At 40.7% G+C, this 18941-nt stretch overlaps 1 protein-coding gene across 1 annotated transcript in view; it reads right to left on the reverse strand.

The window, feature by feature from the left end:
* Nucleotides 1–2010: 2010 nt before the first annotated feature.
* Nucleotides 2011–18941, reverse strand: part of PELI2 (pellino E3 ubiquitin protein ligase family member 2) — a 205416-nt gene continuing 188485 nt past the window's right edge. The window contains exon 6 of the mRNA XM_019923665.3: nucleotides 2011–6739. Within this exon, the coding sequence (XP_019779224.2) occupies nucleotides 6173–6739 (567 nt within the window). The 3' untranslated portion in view covers nucleotides 2011–6172. The remainder of the gene's footprint in view (nucleotides 6740–18941) is intronic.

The raw sequence follows: 18941 nt of genomic DNA on the forward strand, positions 1-18941 counted from the left end.
ATTGCAGGGTCAAGCAAGAACGGTGGATCATGCTCAGAAAAACCTGAATTCCCTGATGGTTTTCAGGGACATGTTTTTATAGGCAAAATTTGGGATGAGGGCTGCAGGGTGTGTGACTTTCTTCTGATTGGTTGGTGGTAAGGTAATAGGATGGTGCTCCAGGAACCTTGCACTCAGCCTGAAGTTACCATCCTCCATCTGGCTGGGGCCTTAGTTCCTGCAGAAGTCAAAGATATATTGTTATATCCTTGAGGAGGAACCAGGATCCTGCCCTGTTGCTACACTTTTGTTTCTTGACTGCTTCTCCTTTGTTTCTGCATTCTCTCCCTTTCCTGATTTGCAGCTGTTTGAATCTGCCCTTTGGAACTCAGGGCAGGCTGAATGAAGCCTATTTGCTACAAACTAAAAGCTGTTTCACAACCCTCTTTGGTATATAGCTGGGAGTGAAAATGCTGGCTCATGTGGTAACTGTATATTTTATATTTTGAGGAGTTGTAAACTGCTGCTCCAAAGTGGTTGCACCGTTTTACAGTTCTACCAACAGTGTATGAGGGTTCCAGTTTTTCAACACATTCTCAACACTTGTTACTGTCTTTTTGATTTTAGCTATCACAGTGGGTATAAAGTGGTATTCTGTGGTTTTTAACTTGCATTTCTGTGATGCCTAATGATGTTGGGAATCTTTATGTGCTTATTGGTCATTTGTGTATCTTCTTTGGAAAAGTATTCAAATCTTTTGACCATTTTTTAACTGGGTTACCTGTCCTTTTCTTGATGAGTTATGAGTTCTCCATGTATTCTGGATACAATTGCCTTATTAGTTATATGATCTCCAAATATCTTCTCCCATTGTATGGGTTGTCTTTTCACCTTTTTTTTTTTTTTTTTTTTACTTTTGAGAGTGTCTTTTGATGCACAAAATATTTTAATTTTGAAGTCCAGTTTATCTTCTTTCTTATGTTTGTGTTTTTTGGTGTTTAAGAAATCACTGACTAATCCAGGGTCACAAAGGTTTTACTCTGTTCTATAGTTTTTGCTCTCTGTCCATTCTGAGTTAATTTTTGTATATTGTGTCAGGTAGGGGTCTAACTTCATTCTTTTGCATGTGGATATCTAGTTATCCCAGCTCCATTTGTTAAATACTCTTCTTTCCCCATTGAATAGTTTGGGCACCCTTGTAAAAACCGAGTGCATCCCACAATTGTAACTGGCTATGTTTTTCTATAATAACGCATCTTACAAATCATGGCATCTTAGATTTGTTAAAGTGTTAGAATACTTAATCCTGAAATAAAAGCCTATATAAATGTATATTTTGGGGGGGGATGAAAAATCTATTTCCCTCAATACTAAGACTCCTTAAATATCAATGTGATGCGAAAAAAACTGTCAAATACCTTTTCTTATGAAAGACATACTAGTTTAAGGCTTGGAGGCTTACATATAATGCTATGTTGTTAAAAGTGAATGAAGATTGTCACAAAGGTAGCAATATGACTATAATGGCCATGCAGAAAATCCATTAATTCTACAAGCCAGGTTAAATTCTCCTAGAAGTGAGATTTATTTGACAGTGATGTAATGTCACAAATATAAACACCAATGGAATTTTTCAGATAAAAAAATTGAGGGCTTCCCTGGTGGCGCAGTGGTTGAGAGTCCGCCTGCCGATGCAGGGGACACGGGTTCGTGCCCCGGTCCGGGAAGATCCCACATGCCGCGGGGCGGCTGGGCCCGTGAGCCATGGCCGCTGAGCCTGCGCGTCCGGAGCCTGTGCTCCGCAACGGGAGAGGCCACAACAGTGACAGGCCCGCGTACCGCAAAAAAAAAAAAAAAAAAAAATTGTGATTTTTCAGAATCTTGGTTTAAATAGGTATTGTGCAGAATATAAAACAATGATCAGCTCAACTGTCTGAGATCGAATTATAAGTTTGAAAAATGCAAAAGTCAAGTCTACTTTTACATCCTCTTCCTATCTAATGTCCTGATGAAGACAACGACTCACAAACATACTGAGATCCGTTTAATAGTTTCTGAAGATTTTTCCTGTAAAATGGCTTGTATTTCCACAGATATAACAGTGAAGAAATAAACTTTTCAATTTGACATGAAATATAAAAGAAGTTTTACAAATATATCCATAAAATTTAACTGCTCATAACACTATACATGGTAAATATGACCAACCTCTTAGCTTCTAGACTATTTAAAACGGAGAAACAATATGTCATCTCAGCTAAAAAGAAACAACTTCCCTTTCATCGAGTTTATTTTTGTTTAGAAACAGTTAAGTAGAACTGGAAAAATACTTGCTTTTCCTTATCCTCCTCTAGGGATTCTGCATGAGGGTGAAAACTTGAGAGGATATTAGTTTTACTAAGAAGAAATACTGAACCTTCTTCTGTTTTACTGATTCAGTAATGCTTACATTCTTTTAAAAAGATCCTGGAGTTGTCTCATTGGTCTTCGACTGGGTCATAAAGAAATGATGACAGAGCTGTGCTCTCCTTCTAGCATTAAAGGAGGAACTTCATACCCTCAGCCTATGAAGGTTAAACTCTGGGGTTGTAAGAGCTACAGCCAAAAGAACAGCGCTAGATCCAGCTTAAAATCAAGGTTCTGTGGTTTGTCTATTAGAAATTCCACTGTTACAAGGCAGGATTGCATGAAGATAAGTTTTTTAGCCAGCATTGACAATGTTGTGATCATATATCCTTTCATGCAAATCCAAAGAACAGAATGGCTTTAAAAAGAAAAGATCAAAATCATAGAACTGCAGGTAACACTTCTATAATCTATGTGAGACTTAAATTAAGAAAGAGAAAACATGCTCCTTTTTAAACTCTCAAAAAGTGCCCAAATAACAATACTGAGCTCCCAAATGACAGGGGTTTGAATTTTTTTTTAATTTTTTTTATGTAAGCAAAAATAAAGCATGGAAGCTTTATGAAGAAAAGAGTTCTCCTCAACTTTGCTAATATAGTAGATGTAATAACTTAAAATAATTTCCCTACTGCTACTGGAAATAAATTCTACTACAATCATGTGTATGCCAATTCCTGGCATATTTCTGCATCCAGATTCATTCGTCTCCTTAAAGGAGCCCATCATTTTTCCAATGGCTTTCTCCTTTCTTTAAACCCTAACCCTGAAATTCTATAACCAGTTATGTCACGTGGCTTCCCTGAGGCACAAAGGTACCAAACTCTATAATTAACTATCGAGGAATGATAAATATGCTCTCTATTTATATTAAAAGATTTTAATTCTTTTGGGCTACAGTTAGGGAAAAAACCCCAGAAAGCTTAATACTCTGCAGTGTGAACTGTAGCCCTTCTTGCAAAAAGCGAAACCAAATAAGGGAAATGTGTTGCAGCATGCATGACCTGGCAGCACCGATTAGTAATAATAAAAACAATTCCAGACTAGAAAAATATTCAGAGTTGTATCCCATTCACTCTAAATCTTTTTTTGTTTTTTTCTTTTTGTAATAAACTGGCGTAAACAACTGGAAAAAAAACCTATGGGAATACATCATTGGAGCTCTTCTGGAAACCTAGTCACAAAAGGCATTTCAGTCAGGCTGAGATCAGGATAACTGGTCTGCGATTTCCTATGTGTACACCTGGGGAGTGGAATTTGCCCTTGAATGTATGTCAAGAAAGACATAAAAACAGACATAACCTCTGAGAAGTTACCTTTTCTGAACTGTATTACTGTACTCTGAGCTAGAGTTCTTTATTCTCATTTTTTTCCAGAGAAAAAAAAAGTCTCATTAACCAAAGTTAGCAGATCTTACTAGCAGTGGCCAAGATGAGCCTGGCTTCCTTCTGCAAACGGGCCACCTTGCTGTGGTTCTTTAGACAGGGGAGAGGGGACCTCACTTGGAAGTCAAAGGAAAAGGTGTGGTGCTAACAGAGGCGCGGGGGTCACTGTTGCCCCTTCCAAGAGCTTGGAATTTCTACCCAAATTTACTAAAAAGTCAAACTTCTCAGGTTGGAAGATAACTATTTTGGGGTATATGTTGCATGTGGAACTACCAGACCTTGAACTACTATAGTCCTTGAAATAGAAAGTTATATCAGATGGTAACTTTCTGGAAAAAAAAAAGTTTCTGATAGGTAAAATCCAGTCTTTCTAGATGCAAGACTATTTATTTACCTTACAAGATGCTTTTTAGGGTTATCAAGACTCCTCAAACCACTTTCAAACCACATCGCAAGAAAAGGGACCGTGTGCTTCCTGTATCATTTTGTGGAGCCTAAGGCGGCACAGACTGAAAAGACATATTCCATCAGTAAAAGCTAATCGTGGGAGACTCTGGCTACACCAAAAGGCATTGGATATATTCTGGGCAATTTCATTGTCCTCTTTCATTCTCTGTCTGCAGGTCAAGCAAGCTATACAGAATTGAGTAAGCTATCAATGAGAGCACTGTGGTTGGATTTTCACAGCACTTAAAAATCACCAAAACAAAAACACCTCATAAACAATAATCTCCAGTGAAAAGTAAAGCTATTTGAAAACTGAGAGGATGAAATTTTTATATATTAAGTCAATTTAAGCAGCAGCAATCAAGACTGATAGATCTTATCACGTTAAGGAAAAGGGCTTTCAAAATGGGTTAGGACAATTGAAAATAGGCAAAATATTTGCTAGTAGGCAAACCATGGAAAAACCAATTCAAACAGGAATGCAGTAGATTAGAATCATATATCTTTACAAAGGTTAAAAAAATGCAGCATGAATCTGCAATGGTCAATTTAAGAGGATATTAATTTAAACATACTTGCTCCATGTGGCAGGAATCTATTTCATCCCAGCCAGCTCTGGTAGGCGCATGTCCTAAAGGATCTTTACATCACGGGAACAGTGATACACTGGTACTGAGCACAGAGGATGAACATCCAAGAAGTATTATTCAAAATGAAATGAAACTAACAGAGAGGGCTGGTGGAGCTCATATGAAATTCTGATTTAATTATTCCTCAGTAAACACTCATTTGCTCTCTTGAAATCAGTAATTTCAAATGCTCTCTGCAGATGTACCACTTGGTGTTGTGTATATCTAATGATCACATTTAAATTTAGTTTGATTTGCAAACATTTTCAAAACTTATAGGGCTCTGTAAGCTGCAAGGGAAGGTGACAGATGGCAGAAAGAGGGTGAACAAAACTGACTGTATTGTTGTAATATGTTGCTTTTTAAGTTCACGGAATTTTGGCTTTCTTAAGAAAAACTTAGGAAATTCCAACGAGTAGTTTTAAAAAGTAAAATCTTATTTTTAATCACTCTTAAATTATTCAGTGAGCAAGTAAACTTGATATTATATTACCTGGGCCATGTTTTCTGCTGCAATAATCACTCTCAGTTAATGAATTTTTAAGGGCAGCTACATTTTAATCAACCGAACAGTTCTGGCTATGCACGATGAGAATCAGGGATAGACCATGTCAGACCAAAGATAACAAAAGGCAGACTAAAACGTTATGGGAAACTCTTTGTTTGAAATGCCAAGGTATTTGATGAATGTGTGTATAAAGTAATTAAATTCCACTGAAGTTAAAAAAAAAAAAAAAACATGACAACATATGAATATTCCCTCCCCTCAAAAGAAAAATCAGAGAAAAGCCCCAGATTTCAAAACAATCACCTGTGCCTAAGGTCTCCTGTCCCCCAACATCATCTTATAGAGCTGCCCCTTTGGTATCTGGTCAGATTCTAACCTGTATCAAGTATTTCCAGATACGGCATGTCTAACACCTATACCACACAGCACTGGTTTGCAGTTAAGAGCCAACAACTTTTGAGTAAATTTCTTCTACAGTTTTAAAATGGGATTTAAAGTCCTGTCCAAATTTAACAAAGAAAACTTGTTTTAAAAACCCCAAGGTTAAAACGAAAGTATGGCATTTTAAATCCAATTGTTACAAAGATATTATGGTTTAATTAAGCGGACTTCAATGAGGATGCTGCTATTTTGAGCATGCAACACACCACTGTTATCGTCGATGCCTGGCATGTTTCATCACCACGCCCTTCTTTTTTCCCAGCCTCAGGACCCCCCCTCCCCTTAATGAACGGTATTATAAAAAGGTAAAATCTAGAGTTAGTGGCAAAATCTTCACAGTAACTTGTTAATAAAGTCGTCGTCGATGGCTGTAAAGGGCATCAGTCAACTGGACCTTGGAAAATCAATTTGATGCAGTTCTGTTCCCCAAGCAGCTGCGTGGCACAGAAAGGGCAGGCAGCATGAAATGCGTGAGTCCCGTGAGGCAGCGGGATCTGAGACCAATATTTCGCAGACTTCTCTGAGCACACGTGTCCACACGGGGTGAAAGCATGAGTGGGTGGTCCCGCGTCTACATAAAAGCCCGCCTCGCAGCCGAGCCAGAGCGGCACGTAGGGGCCCACAGTCCTGCACATGGGACACTCCCTCTCGTTGGCCTCCGTGTCGCTCCGATGGCCCCAGTTGTGGTAGCCGTGCACGTGGCCACAGCTGAGGTACGCCCAGGGCTGCTTCTCCTCCACCACCTCTTTCCTGTTGATGCTGGGGAAGGCCAAGGTGTTGAGCCCCACGGGGCACTGTGGCCGGGCAGCGTTGATCTCCTGCCGCAGGGCTTCAATGTGCTTCTGGGTTGGGGTGTGAAAGAGGCCATCTGCTGTCCTCCAGAGCAGGGTGGCCCCGCACAGGTCGATGAGGGAGCCGTCCTGCAGGACGTTGGTCTCGCTTTCCACCTACAAGTTTGACAGACATGCCTTTTAAAAGCAAAATTTGACAAACCACGCTAACGTTTTTGTCCTCTTAAAGATCATCTCCGTAGTCAACACAGGGGGGCAGTTTATCCCATGGCCTTCCTGCAAAACAGGACTAGGTGGGTAACTCACCCTCCCTGAGCTTCCCTTTCCTCATCTGAACACTGGATGTAAATCACGTATGTGAAACACACAAAGCCCTGAGCGCGGATACATTTACTTTACGTGTTCAATTAATGTAGTGGTTATTTTAACAAACGTCACAAATCTCCTTAGATTTTTAGTTTTCCTCCTCAAGTCAACAACACAACTCCTCCTTGGTCTCATAAGGGACAGGAGACGTCCAGCCAGTCCATCTGGTGAAGACTCATGCTCATTTAGACCAGAGCCAATCCAGAAGACCCCTAGGGGGGCCCTGCAGTAAATACTATAGTGGTGCCAACGACTCTTGACCTTCGGCTTCACACAATCTATCATCTATCCTGCATTCCTAAGGTCTGGAGTAGAAGCGCTCACTGTGAGCTTTGGAACATCATTTAATCCCAGCTTACCCTTCCCCCTCCCTGTGTCCTCAAGGCTGTTCTCTACATCTGCGTCTTTATTTCTGTCCTGCCCCTAGAGACTGGCTGTGCTACGTACCAAGTGCTCACAGGATTGATTAACAGCTGACAAGCAGCACAGTTAGACATGATCCGCAGGAGCCTGACCCGTCTCCGTGGGCCACCTGTGCTCTGTGGAGGCACTTAGGTGCACTGCCCTCTGGCACGTGCCACGAGTGACCTCTGTCGAGAATTCTCTATCCCGGCTCACCCCACCCCTAGTCTACCCCTGGGCCTGGCAAACTCCCACTCATATTTCAGGGCTCACGTGGATGGCACTTTGCCTGGAAGTTGTCCTTTAATGACAACAGCGGTCCTTCCCCAAAAAAGTATCCATACTGGTAGTTAGAAAAAGCTAAAATCCCAACAAAATGATAAATCTCAATACTTTACAGGAAAAACACGGTGACTGCTTTTTGAATAGCCTTTAAGTCGCTGAAGCTCTCTCCTCGCCCCACTCCCACCCTGAACACCTCCTAGTCTCCTCCCTTCTCACTGGGTATCAGGAGCCTCCCTTCTCTTCCCGACCACTGGTAATTCTCGGGAGGTCTCATCTCTGCATAAACTTTGTAAGAAGAAGGACACTGCTGTGGTAATAAGCTGGAGTTTAGGCTATGTTTTTCTTTATGATTATTTTTATTCATTGCTTTTTCTTTATAAATATATTTTATTAAAATATACACAGGGCTTCCCTGGTGGCACAGTGGTTGAGAGTCCGCCTGCTGATGCAGGGGACACGGGTTCGTGCCCCGGTCCGGGAGGATCCCACAGGCTGCGGAGCGGCTGGGCCTGTGAGCCATGGCTGCTGAGCCTGTGCTCTGCAATGGGAGAGGCCACAACACTAAGAGGCCCACGTACCACCAAAAAAAAAAAAAAAAAAAAAGTATATATATATATATATACACACACACAGATGCTGTTTTTATCTTATTCATGACTACTAGATTGATTATATCATGGTCAGAGAATATAGTTCATATGATTTCAGTCTTCTGAAATTTATTTTTGAATTTTTATTTTCTGTTGGAGTATAGTTGATTAACCATGTTATGTTAGTTTCAGGTGTATGGCAGAGTGATTCAGTTATACATATATATGTATATATTCTTTTTCAAGTTCTTTTCCCATTTAGGTTATTACAGAATATTGAACAGAGTTCCCTATGCTATACAGTAGGTCCTTGTTGGTTATCTATTTTAAATATAATAGTGTGTATATGTCAATCCCAAACTCCCAATTTTTTCCCTCTCTCTCACCTTTCCCCTTTGGTGACCATAAGTTTGTTTTCTAAGTCTGTGAGTCTGTTTCTGTTTTGGAAATACGTTCGTTTGTATTATTATTATTTTTTAGATTCTTCACATAAGTGATATCATATGATATTTGTCTTTCTCTGACTTACTTCACTCAGTGTGATAATCTCCAGGTCCATCCATGTTGCTGAATAAGGCATTATTTCATTCTTTTTAATGGGTGAGTACTATTCCATTGTATATATGCACCACATCTTCTTTATCCATTCATCTGTCAAAGGACATGAGCTGTTTGTAACTTTTGGGGATTAATCCCTTGTGGGTCGCATTGTTTGCAAATATTTTTTTCCCATTCTGTGGGTTGTCTTATCATTTTGTTTATGGTTTCCTTTGCTGTGCAAAAGCTTTTGAGTTTAATTAGGTCCTGTTTGTTTATTTTTGTTTTTATTTTCATTACTCTAGGAGATGGGTCAAAAAAGATATTGCTGCGATTTATGTCAAAGAGTGTTCTACCTACGTTTTCCTCTAAGAGTTTTATACTATCAGGTCTTACATTTAGGTCTTTAATCCATTTTGAGTTTATTTTTGTGTATGGTGTTAAAGAATGTTCTAATTTCATTATTATACATGCAGCTCTCCAGTTTTCCCAACACCATTTATTGAAGAGACTGTCTTTCCTCCATTGTATAGTTTTGTCTTCTTTGTCATAGATTGACCGTAGGTGCGTGGGATTATTTCTGGGCTTTCTATCCTCTTCCATTGATCTATACTTGTTTTTGTGCCAGTACCACACAGTTCTGAGGACTGTAGCTTTGTAGTATAGTCTGAAGTCAGGAAGCCTGAATCCTTGAGCTCCATTTTTCTTTATCAAGATTGCTTTGGTTTTCGGTGTCTTTTGTGTCTCCATACAATTAAGAATTTTTTGTTCTAATTCTGTGAAAAATGCCATTGGTAATTTGCTAGGGATTGCACTGAATCTGTAGATTGCCTTGGGTAGTATAGTCATTTTCACAATATTGATTCTTCCAATCCAAGAACACGGTATATTTTTCCATCTGTTTGTGTCATCTTTGTTTTCTTTCATCAGAGTCTTACAGTTTTTTGAGTAAAGGTCTTTTGCTTCCTAGGTAAGTTTATTCCTAGGTATTTTATTTTTTGTTGTGATGGTACATGGGATTGTTTCTGTAATTTCTCTTTCTGATCTTTCATTGTTAGTGTATAGAAATGCAACAGATTTCTGTGTTCTAATTTTGTATCCAGCAACTTCACCAAATTCACTGATGACTTCTAGTAGTTTTCTGGTAGCATCTTTAGGATTTTCCATGTACAGCATCATGTCATTTGCAAACAATGACAGTTTTACTTCTTCTTTTCCAATTTGGATTCCTTCTATTTTTTTTTTTTTCTCTGATTGCCATGGCTATGAGTGCCAAAACTATGTTGAATAAAAGTGGCAAGAGTGGACATCGTGGACATCCCTGTCTTTCTCATGATCTTAGAGGAAATGCTTTCAGCTTTCACCACTAAGTATGTTAGCTGTAGCTTTGTCACATATCACCTTTATTTTGTTGAGGTACGTTCCTTCTGTGCCCACTCTCTAAAGAGGAGTTTTTATCTGAAATGGATGTTGAATTTTATCAAAAGTTTTTTCTGCATATATTGATATCATCATGTGGTTTTTATTCTCCAATTTGTTGATGTGGTGCATCACACTGATTGATTTGCAGATACTGAAAAATCCTTGCACCCCTGGGATAAATCCCACTTGATCATTGTTGTATGATCCTTTTAGCATATTGTTGGAGTGGGTCTGCTAATATTTTGTTGAGGATTTTTGCATCTAAGTTGATGAGTGATATTGGTCTATAATTTTCTTTCTTTGTGTGTGATATCTTTGTCTGGTTCTGTATCAGGGTGATGGTGGCCTCAGAGAATGACTTTGGGAGTGTTCCTTACTCTGCAATTTTTTGGAATAGTTTCAGAAGGATAGGTGTTAACTCTTCCCTAAATTGTTTTGTAGAATTCATCTGTGAAGCCATCTGGTCCTGGAATTTTGCTTATTGTAATTTCTAAATGACTGATTCAATTTCAGCACTGGTAATTTGGTCTGTTCATATTTTCTATTTCTTCCTGGTTCAGTCTTGGGAGAGTATACCTTCTAAGAATTTGTCCATTTCTTCTAGGTTGTCCATTTGGTTGGTGTATAGTTGCTTATAGTAGTCTCTTATGATCCTTGTGTTTCTGTGGTGTTAGCTGTAACTTCTCCATTTTCATTTCTAATTTTACTGATTTGGGCCCTCTCCCTTTTTTTCTCGATGAGTTTGTCTAAAAAAGTTTATCGGTTTTGTTTATCTTCTCCAAGAACCAGCTTTTAGTTTCACTGCTCTTTTCTATTGTTTACGTCATCTCTATTTCATTTATTTCTGCTCTGATCTTTATTTCTTTCATTCTACTAACTTTGGGTTTTGTTTGTTTTTCTTTCTCTACTTGCTTTAGGTGTGAGGTTCGGTTATTTGAGACTTTTCTTGTTTCCTGAGGCAAGAGTGTATTGCTATGAACTTCCCTCTTAGAACTGCTTTTGCTGCATCCCATAGGTTTTGGGTTGTGGTGCTTTCATTTTCATTTGTCTCCAGGTATTTTTTGATTTCTTTAGTGATCCATTGTCTGTTTAGTAGCATATTGTTTAAGCTCCATGTGTTTGTGTGGTTTTTTTTTTACAGGTTTTTTTTTTTCTTCTTTTAGATGATTTCTAATCTCATAGTGTCATGGTCAGAAAAGATGCTTGATATGATTTCAATTTTCTTAAATTTACCGAGGCTCACTTTGTGGTCCAGCATGTGTCATTCCTGGAGAATGTTCCATGTGCACTTGAAAAGAATGTGTATTCTGCTGCTTTTGGATGGAATGCTCTATAAATATCAATTTAGTCCATCTGGTCTAATGTGTCATTTAAGGCCTGTGTTTCCTTATTGATTTTCTGTCTGGATGATCTGTCCATTGGTGAAAGTGGGGTGTTAAAGTCCCCCACTATTATTGTGTTACTGTCAATTTCTCCTTTTATGGCTATTAGTGTTTGCCTTATATATATTGATGTGCTCCTATGTTGGGTGCATGTATATTTACAGGTGTTATATCTTCTTCTTGGATTGATCCCTTGATCATTATGTAGTGTCCTTCTTTGCCTCTTGTAACAGTCTTTATTTTAAAGTCTATTTTATCTGATATGAGTGTTGCCACTATAGCTTTCTTTTGATTTCCATTTGCATGGAACACCTTTTTCCGTTCCCTCACTTTCAGTCTGTATGTGTCCCTAGATCGGAAGTGGTTCTCTTGTAGACAGCATATATACGGGTCTTGTTTTTTGTATCCATTCAGCCAGTCTATGTCTTTTGGTTGAAGCATTTAATCTGTTTATGTTTAAGGTAATTATTGATATGTATGTTCCTACTGCCATTTTGTTAATTGCTTTGGATTTGTTTTTGTAGGTCTTTTTTCTCCCCTTCCTCTTTTGTACTCTTGTGATTTGATGACTAACTTTATTACTGTGTTTGGATTCCTTTTTCTTTTTCATGTATCTATTGTAGATTTTTGGTTTGCGGTTACCATGATGGCAGTCTATAAACAAGAGTGTTTTTAATTTCAAATACAGCTTATATATAAATAAAAGATTCTTTTAATTTCAAATGCATTTCCAGTGTCCTGCATTTGTACACTTCTCACGATTGCTGGTTTTGATATCATATTTGTGTGTGGAGGATTTCCTACCTTTACCAGTGAGCTTTTCCATTCATAATTTTCTTGTTTCTACTTGTGGCCTTTTATTTTTTTCTGCCTAGAGAAGTTCCTTTAGCATTTGTTGCAAAGCTGGTCTGGTGATGCTGAATTCTCTTAGCTTCTGCTTGTCTGTAAATCTGATTTCTCCATTTAATCTTAATGAGAGCTCTGCTGGGTAGAGTATTCTTGGTTGTAGGTTCTTCCCTTTCATCAGTTTAAATATATCATGCCACTCCCTTCTGGCCTGTAGAGTTTCTGCTGAAAAAATCAGATGATAACCTTATGGCAAATCCCTTGTATGTTATTTGTTGCTTTTCCCTTGTTGCTTTCAATACTTTGTCTATAACTCTTGTCAGTTTGATTACTATGTGTCTTGGCATGTTCCTCCTTGGCTTTATCCTGCCTGGGACTCTCTGCACTTCCTGGACTTGGGTGTCTGTTTCCTTTCCCATGTTAGGGAAGTTTTCAGCTATTATCTCTTCAAATATCTTTTCAGGTCCTTTCTCTCTCGTCTCCATCTGAGATCCTTATAATGTGAATGTTGGTGTGTTTAATTTCGTCCCAGAAGCCTCTTAGACTATCCTCATTTCTTTTCATTCTATTCCATGGCAGTCATTTCCGCCATGTTGTCTTCCAGTTCACTTATCTGTTCTTCTGCCTCATTTATTCTGCTGTTGATTCCGTCTAGTATATTTTTCAGTTCTGTTATTGTATTGCTCACTTCTTTCTGTTTGTTCTTTAGTTTGTCTAGGTCTTTGTTAAACACTTCTTATATCTTCTCGGTGTGTGCCTCCATTCTTTTTCTGAGACCTTGGATCATCTTTACTATCATTACTCTGAATTCTATTTTGGGTAGATTGCCTAGCTCCACTTCATTTAGTTGTTCTTCTTGGGTTTCTTCTTGTTCCTTTGTCTGGGACCTCTGGCATCTCATTCTGTGTAATTTTTTTGTAATTGCGGTTTCCATTCTGCAGGCTGCAGGGTTGCAATTCTCCTTCTGCTGTCTGCCTCCTGGTGGATGAGGCTGGCCTAAGAGGCTTGTGCAGGCTTCCTGGTGGTAGGGACTGGTTCCTGCCCACTGATGGATGGAGCTGGGTCTTGTACGTCTGGTGGGCAGGGCTGTGTCAGGGGGTGTGTTTAGCACACAGCTGTGTGCTCAGGAAGACTTTCAGCAGCCTGTTTGCTGATGGCTGGGGCTGTGTTCCTGCTCTATTGGTTGTTTGGCCTGAGGCATTACAAGGCTGTTGGGTGGGGCCAGGTCTTGGTGAGAAAATGGTGGCCTCCAGGAGGGCTCACGCTAATGAGTACTCCTCAGGACTACCACTGCCAGTGTCTGTCACTGCAGTGAGCCACAGCCGCCCCTGCCTACACAGGAAATCCTCCAATACCAGCAGGTAGGTCTGGTTCTCTTATGAGGTCACTGCTTTTTCCCCTGGTTCCTGGTGTGCACAAGAACTTGTGTGTGCCCTCCAAGAGTGAAGTTTCTGTTTCCCCCAGTCCTTTGGAAGTCCTGAAATCAAACCCCTTCAAAACCAGATGCTCTGGGGGCTCCTCTTCCCATTTCCAGAACCCCAGGCTGGGGCTCAGAACTTTCACTCCCATGGGAGAACCTCTGCAATGTAATTATTTTCTAGTTTGTGGGTCACCCATATGGTGGGTATGGGATTTGATTTTATCGTTATTGCTCCCCTCCTACCATCCCACTGTGGCTTCTTCTTTGTCTTTGGATGTAGGATATCTTTTTTGGTAGGTTCCAGTGATTTTTTTGTTGATGGTTGTTCAACAGTTAGTTGTGATTTTTGTGTTTTCATAAGAAGAGGTGAGCTCACATTCTTCTACTCTGCCATCTTATCTCTGCCCCCGGGCCACGTTGTTAAACAACCTTCCTTTTCCTTCCTGTAGGGCAGTTCTTGGTAAACAACATCTTACAAATTTTCAGTCTGTGGTCTTCTATATTCCACACACTCTTGACTCCCATGTCTAGGACAGGTGTCCCTCTGTGCCTTTCAGTACTTTCTGTGCCTTTCAGTACTTTCTTTATGACTGTACTTATCACACAATATCCTAATGATTTGAGGTCTTGCCTGTAACCTTTTCCAGACTCCACAATTCGAGGGCAGAGCTCTGAACATCCTGGTCACTGCCAGTTTTCCAGTTCCTAGCTCCTGCTTAATCATGGCAACCAATTATGGACTGTTCCTGGGTACAGCACTGCTCCAATCTTACTTGTTCTCACAGTAATCCTAAAGGATATATACTAGCATTATTCCGGTTACCTGGATGTGAGGCAAGGTACAGAGAGGTCAAGTCACTGACTCAAGACTGCAGATCTACTAAGTGGTAGACCAGGACTTGGACTTATGGCCTGACCTCAGAACCACTAATACACAGTGGCTGCTCAAACAGTAGCCTGTTTTCCCTCTTAGCTGTTATTTTTATGTGCTCTTTCTATCTGTGAACAAAATACATGAACCAGAGTAGACAAGAAACTCATCCTGTGATGTGCTGTCCAGGACCCAGTGTATGCTTTCTATCTGCCCAGGGAGGCAATGCTCTGGTGATGGTGAGAGCCAGGTGTGACTCCCCACATGATGGTACTGAGCAGAAGCCAGGAGTTCAGGCTTTAAAGCAGGAGGACCTGTGTTTCAATCCCATCTGCTGTTACCTTCTAACTCTGTGACTGGGCATTATTTAACCTCTCTATGCTACAACTTCCTCATCCATAAGATGGGGATAATTCCACTTCTCTGACAAGGCTGATGTGCAGATTAAATGAGCTAATGTCTCTGAAATGTTAATGCAGTGTCTGTCTGCACTCAGCAAACATACACCGACTTCTTACTATTGCTGTTATAATGATGCCCTACTTAGGGCAAGCTAGCTCAGTTTTGTGACGATCAGAAACACAACGTTTTCTATGATCAGAAACACAAAGTTATTTGGAAAAACAGCCTTCACATTCTCTTCCCTATTTACAATCTCTTGGAAAGTGTTTAAACAAAGTTTATGGAATTTGTTTGGCTTTCTTAGAAAATGCTTTTCATATTTACTCAGCCATGATGCTCAAGATTGGGCCTTATCATAAAAGGCAGAAGCTATACCTGCAGCTGAATAATGGTGTAAACTAGGAATAAAAATAACAATTCCTGAAAAACAAACATCCAGTAGAGAATAGCAAACCAAGTTAGTAAAATAGTCCCCCACCTTCGTTTTCCATCTTAGGAATATTCGGTTATCATGCTGCTCTCTGAAAAAATGCTAGATCACATCTTGTATTCCCTATATTTTTTCTCTGGTGGTTTGGAAGAAATTATTTGTTCTCTCTTGTTCTAGCTTCTACCTAACAATTAATAAAATTTCCACTCCAGTACTTTTAATTAAGAACCTTTTAGTGCTGTGCCCCATGCTTACGGCAAGATCAGAAACCCAAAGCCTCCTAGTTTTCTTTTTTTTAAATCTTTATTGGAGTATAATTGCTTTACAATGTTGTGTTAGTTTCTGCTGTATAACGAAGTGAATCAGCTATACCTATACTTATATCCCCATATCTCTTCCCTCTTGCGTCTCCCTCCCACCTTCCCTATCCCACCCCTCTAGGTGGTCACAAAGCACTGAGCTGATCTCCCTGTTTAATGCACCTGCTTCCCACTAGCTAGCTATTTTACATTGGATAGTGTATATATGTCAATGCTACTCTCTCACTTCATCCCAGCTTACCCCTTTCCCCTCCCCATGCCCTCAAGTCCATTCTCTCCTTCTGTGTGTTTATTCCTGTCCTGTCCCTAGGTTCGTCAGAACCATTTTTTTTAGATTCCATATATCTGTGTTAGCATACAGTATTTGTTTTTCTCTTTCTGACTTACTTCACTCTGTATGACAGACTCTAGGTCCATCCACCTCACTACAAATAACTCAATTTCGTTTCTTTTTATGGCTGAGTAATATTCCATTGTATATATGTGCCACATCTTCTTTATCCATTCATCTGTCGATGGACACTTAGGTTGCAAAGTCTCCTATTTAAGTTATTAAAATTATTCTCGGGGCGGAGGGGAAGATGGCAGAAGAGTAAGATGCGGAGATCACCTTCCTCCCCACAGATACACGAGAAATACATCTACACGTGGAGCAACTCCTACAGAACACCTACTGAACGCTGGCAGAAGACCTCAGACCTCCCAAAAGGCAAGAAACTCCCCACGTACCTGGGTAGGGTAAAAGAAAAAAAGAAAAAACAGAGACAAAAGAATAGGGACAGGACCTGCACCAGTGGGAGGGAGCTGTGAAGGAGGAAAGGTTTCCACAAACTAGGAAGGCCCTTCGCGGGCGAAGACTAAGGGAGGCAGAGGGGGGAGCTTCGGTGCCGCAGAGGAGAGCACAGCAACAGGGGTGCAGAGGGCAAAACGGGGAGATTCCCGCACAGAGGATCGGTGCTGACTGGCACTCACCAGCCCGAGAGGCTTGTCTGCTGACCCGCCCGGGTGGGCGGGGCTGCAAGCTGAGGCTCGGGCTTCGGTTGGAGCGCAGGGAGAGGACTGGGGTTGGCGGCATGAACACAGCCTGCAGGGGGTTAGTGCACCACGGCTAGCCGGGAGGGAGTCCGGGAAAAGGTCTGGAGCTGCCGAAGAGGCAAGAGACTTTTTCTTACCTCTTTGTTTCCTGGTGTGCGAGGACAGGGGTTTAAGAGCGCTGCTTAAAGGAACTCCAGAGGTGGGCGCGAGCCGCGGCTAAAAGCGTGGACCCCAGAGATGGGCGGGAGATGCTAAGGCTGCTGCTGCCGCCACCAAGAAGCCTGTGTGCGAGCACAGGTCACTATCCACACCCCTCTTCCAGGGAGCCTGTGCAGCCCGCCACTGCCAGGTTCCTGGGATCCAGGGACAACGCCCCCCAGGAGAACACACGAGGCGCCTCAGGCTGGTGCAACATCACGCCAGCCTCTGCCGCCGCAGGCTCGCCCCCACACTCCTCCCTCCCCCTGGCCTGAGTGAGCCAGAGCCCCCGAATCAGCGGCTCGTTTAACCCCGTCCTGTCTGAGCAAAAAACAGACGCCTCCAGCGACCTACACGCAGAGACGGGGCCAAATCCAAAGCTGAGCCCCTAGGAGCTGTGAGAACAAAGAAGAGAAAGGGAAATCTCTCCCAGCAGCCTCAGAAGCAGTGGATTAAAGCTTCACAATCAACTTGCTGTACCCTGCATCTGTGGAATACATGAATAGACAACGAATCATCCCAAATCGAGGAGGTGGACTTTGAGAGCAAGATTTATTTTTCCCCTTTTCCTCTTTTTGTGAGTGTGTATGTTTCTGTGTGAGATTTTGTCTGTATAGCTTTGCTTCCACCATTTGTCCTAGGGTTCTATCTGTCCATGTTTTTTTGTTTTTTAATTTTTTTCTTAATAATTAATTTTAATAACTTTATTATACTTTACATTCTTTCTTCCTTCCCTCGCTCCCTCCTTTAGACAACGAATCATCCCAAATTGAGGAGGTGGACTTTGAGAGCAAGAGTTATGATTTTTTCCCCTTTACCTCTTTTTGTGAGGGTGTATGTGTATGCTTCTGTGTAAGATTTTGTCTGTATAGCTTTGCTTCCATCATTTTTCCTAAGGTTCTATACATCCCTTTTTTTTTCTAAATAATTATTTTCTAATTTAATAACTTTATTATATTTTACTTTATTTTATTTTACTGTATCTTCTTTCTTTCTTCCTTTCCCTCCTTTCTTTCCTTTCTTTCCTTCCTTTCTTCCTTCCCTCCTTTCTTTCTACTTTTTCTCCCTTTTATTCTAAGCCGGGTGGATGAAAGGCTCTTGGTGCTGCATCCAGGAGTCAGTGCTGTGCCTCTGAGGTGGGAGAGCCAACATCAGGACACTGGTCCACAAGAGGCCTCCCAGCTGCACATAATATCAAACAGCAAAAATCTCTCACAGATCTCCATCTCAACACCAGCACCCAGCTTCACTCAATGACCAACAAGCTACAGTGCTGGACAACCTATGCCAAACAACTAGCAAAACAGGAACACAACCCCACCCATTAGCAGAGAGGCTGCCTAAAATGCTAAAGGAACTTCTCTAGGCAAGAAACACAAGAGATGGAAAAGACCTATAATAACGAACCCAAAACAATTTAGAAAATGGTAATAGGAACATACATATCAATAATTACCTTTAATGTAAATGGACTAAGTGCTCCCACCAAAAGACACAGACTGGGTGAATGGATACAAAAACAAGACCCATATATATGCTGTCTACAAGAGACCCACTTCAGGCCTAGAGACACATACAGACTGAAAGTAAGGGAATGGAAAAAGATAGTCCATGCAAATGGAAACCAAAAGAAAGCTGGAGTCGCAATTCTCATATCAGACAAACTAGACTTTAAAATAAAGACTATTGAAGAGACAAAGAAGGACACTACAAAGGGATCAATCCAAGAAGAAGATATAACAACTGTAAATATTTATGCACCCAACATAGGAGCACCTCAATACATAAGGCAAATACTAACAGCCATAAAAGGGGAAATCGACAGTAACACATTCATAGTAGGGGACTTTAA

The sequence above is a fragment of the Tursiops truncatus genome, chromosome 2, assembly GCF_011762595.2.
Source record: "Tursiops truncatus isolate mTurTru1 chromosome 2, mTurTru1.mat.Y, whole genome shotgun sequence".
NCBI classification, from domain to species: domain Eukaryota; kingdom Metazoa; phylum Chordata; class Mammalia; order Artiodactyla; family Delphinidae; genus Tursiops; species Tursiops truncatus.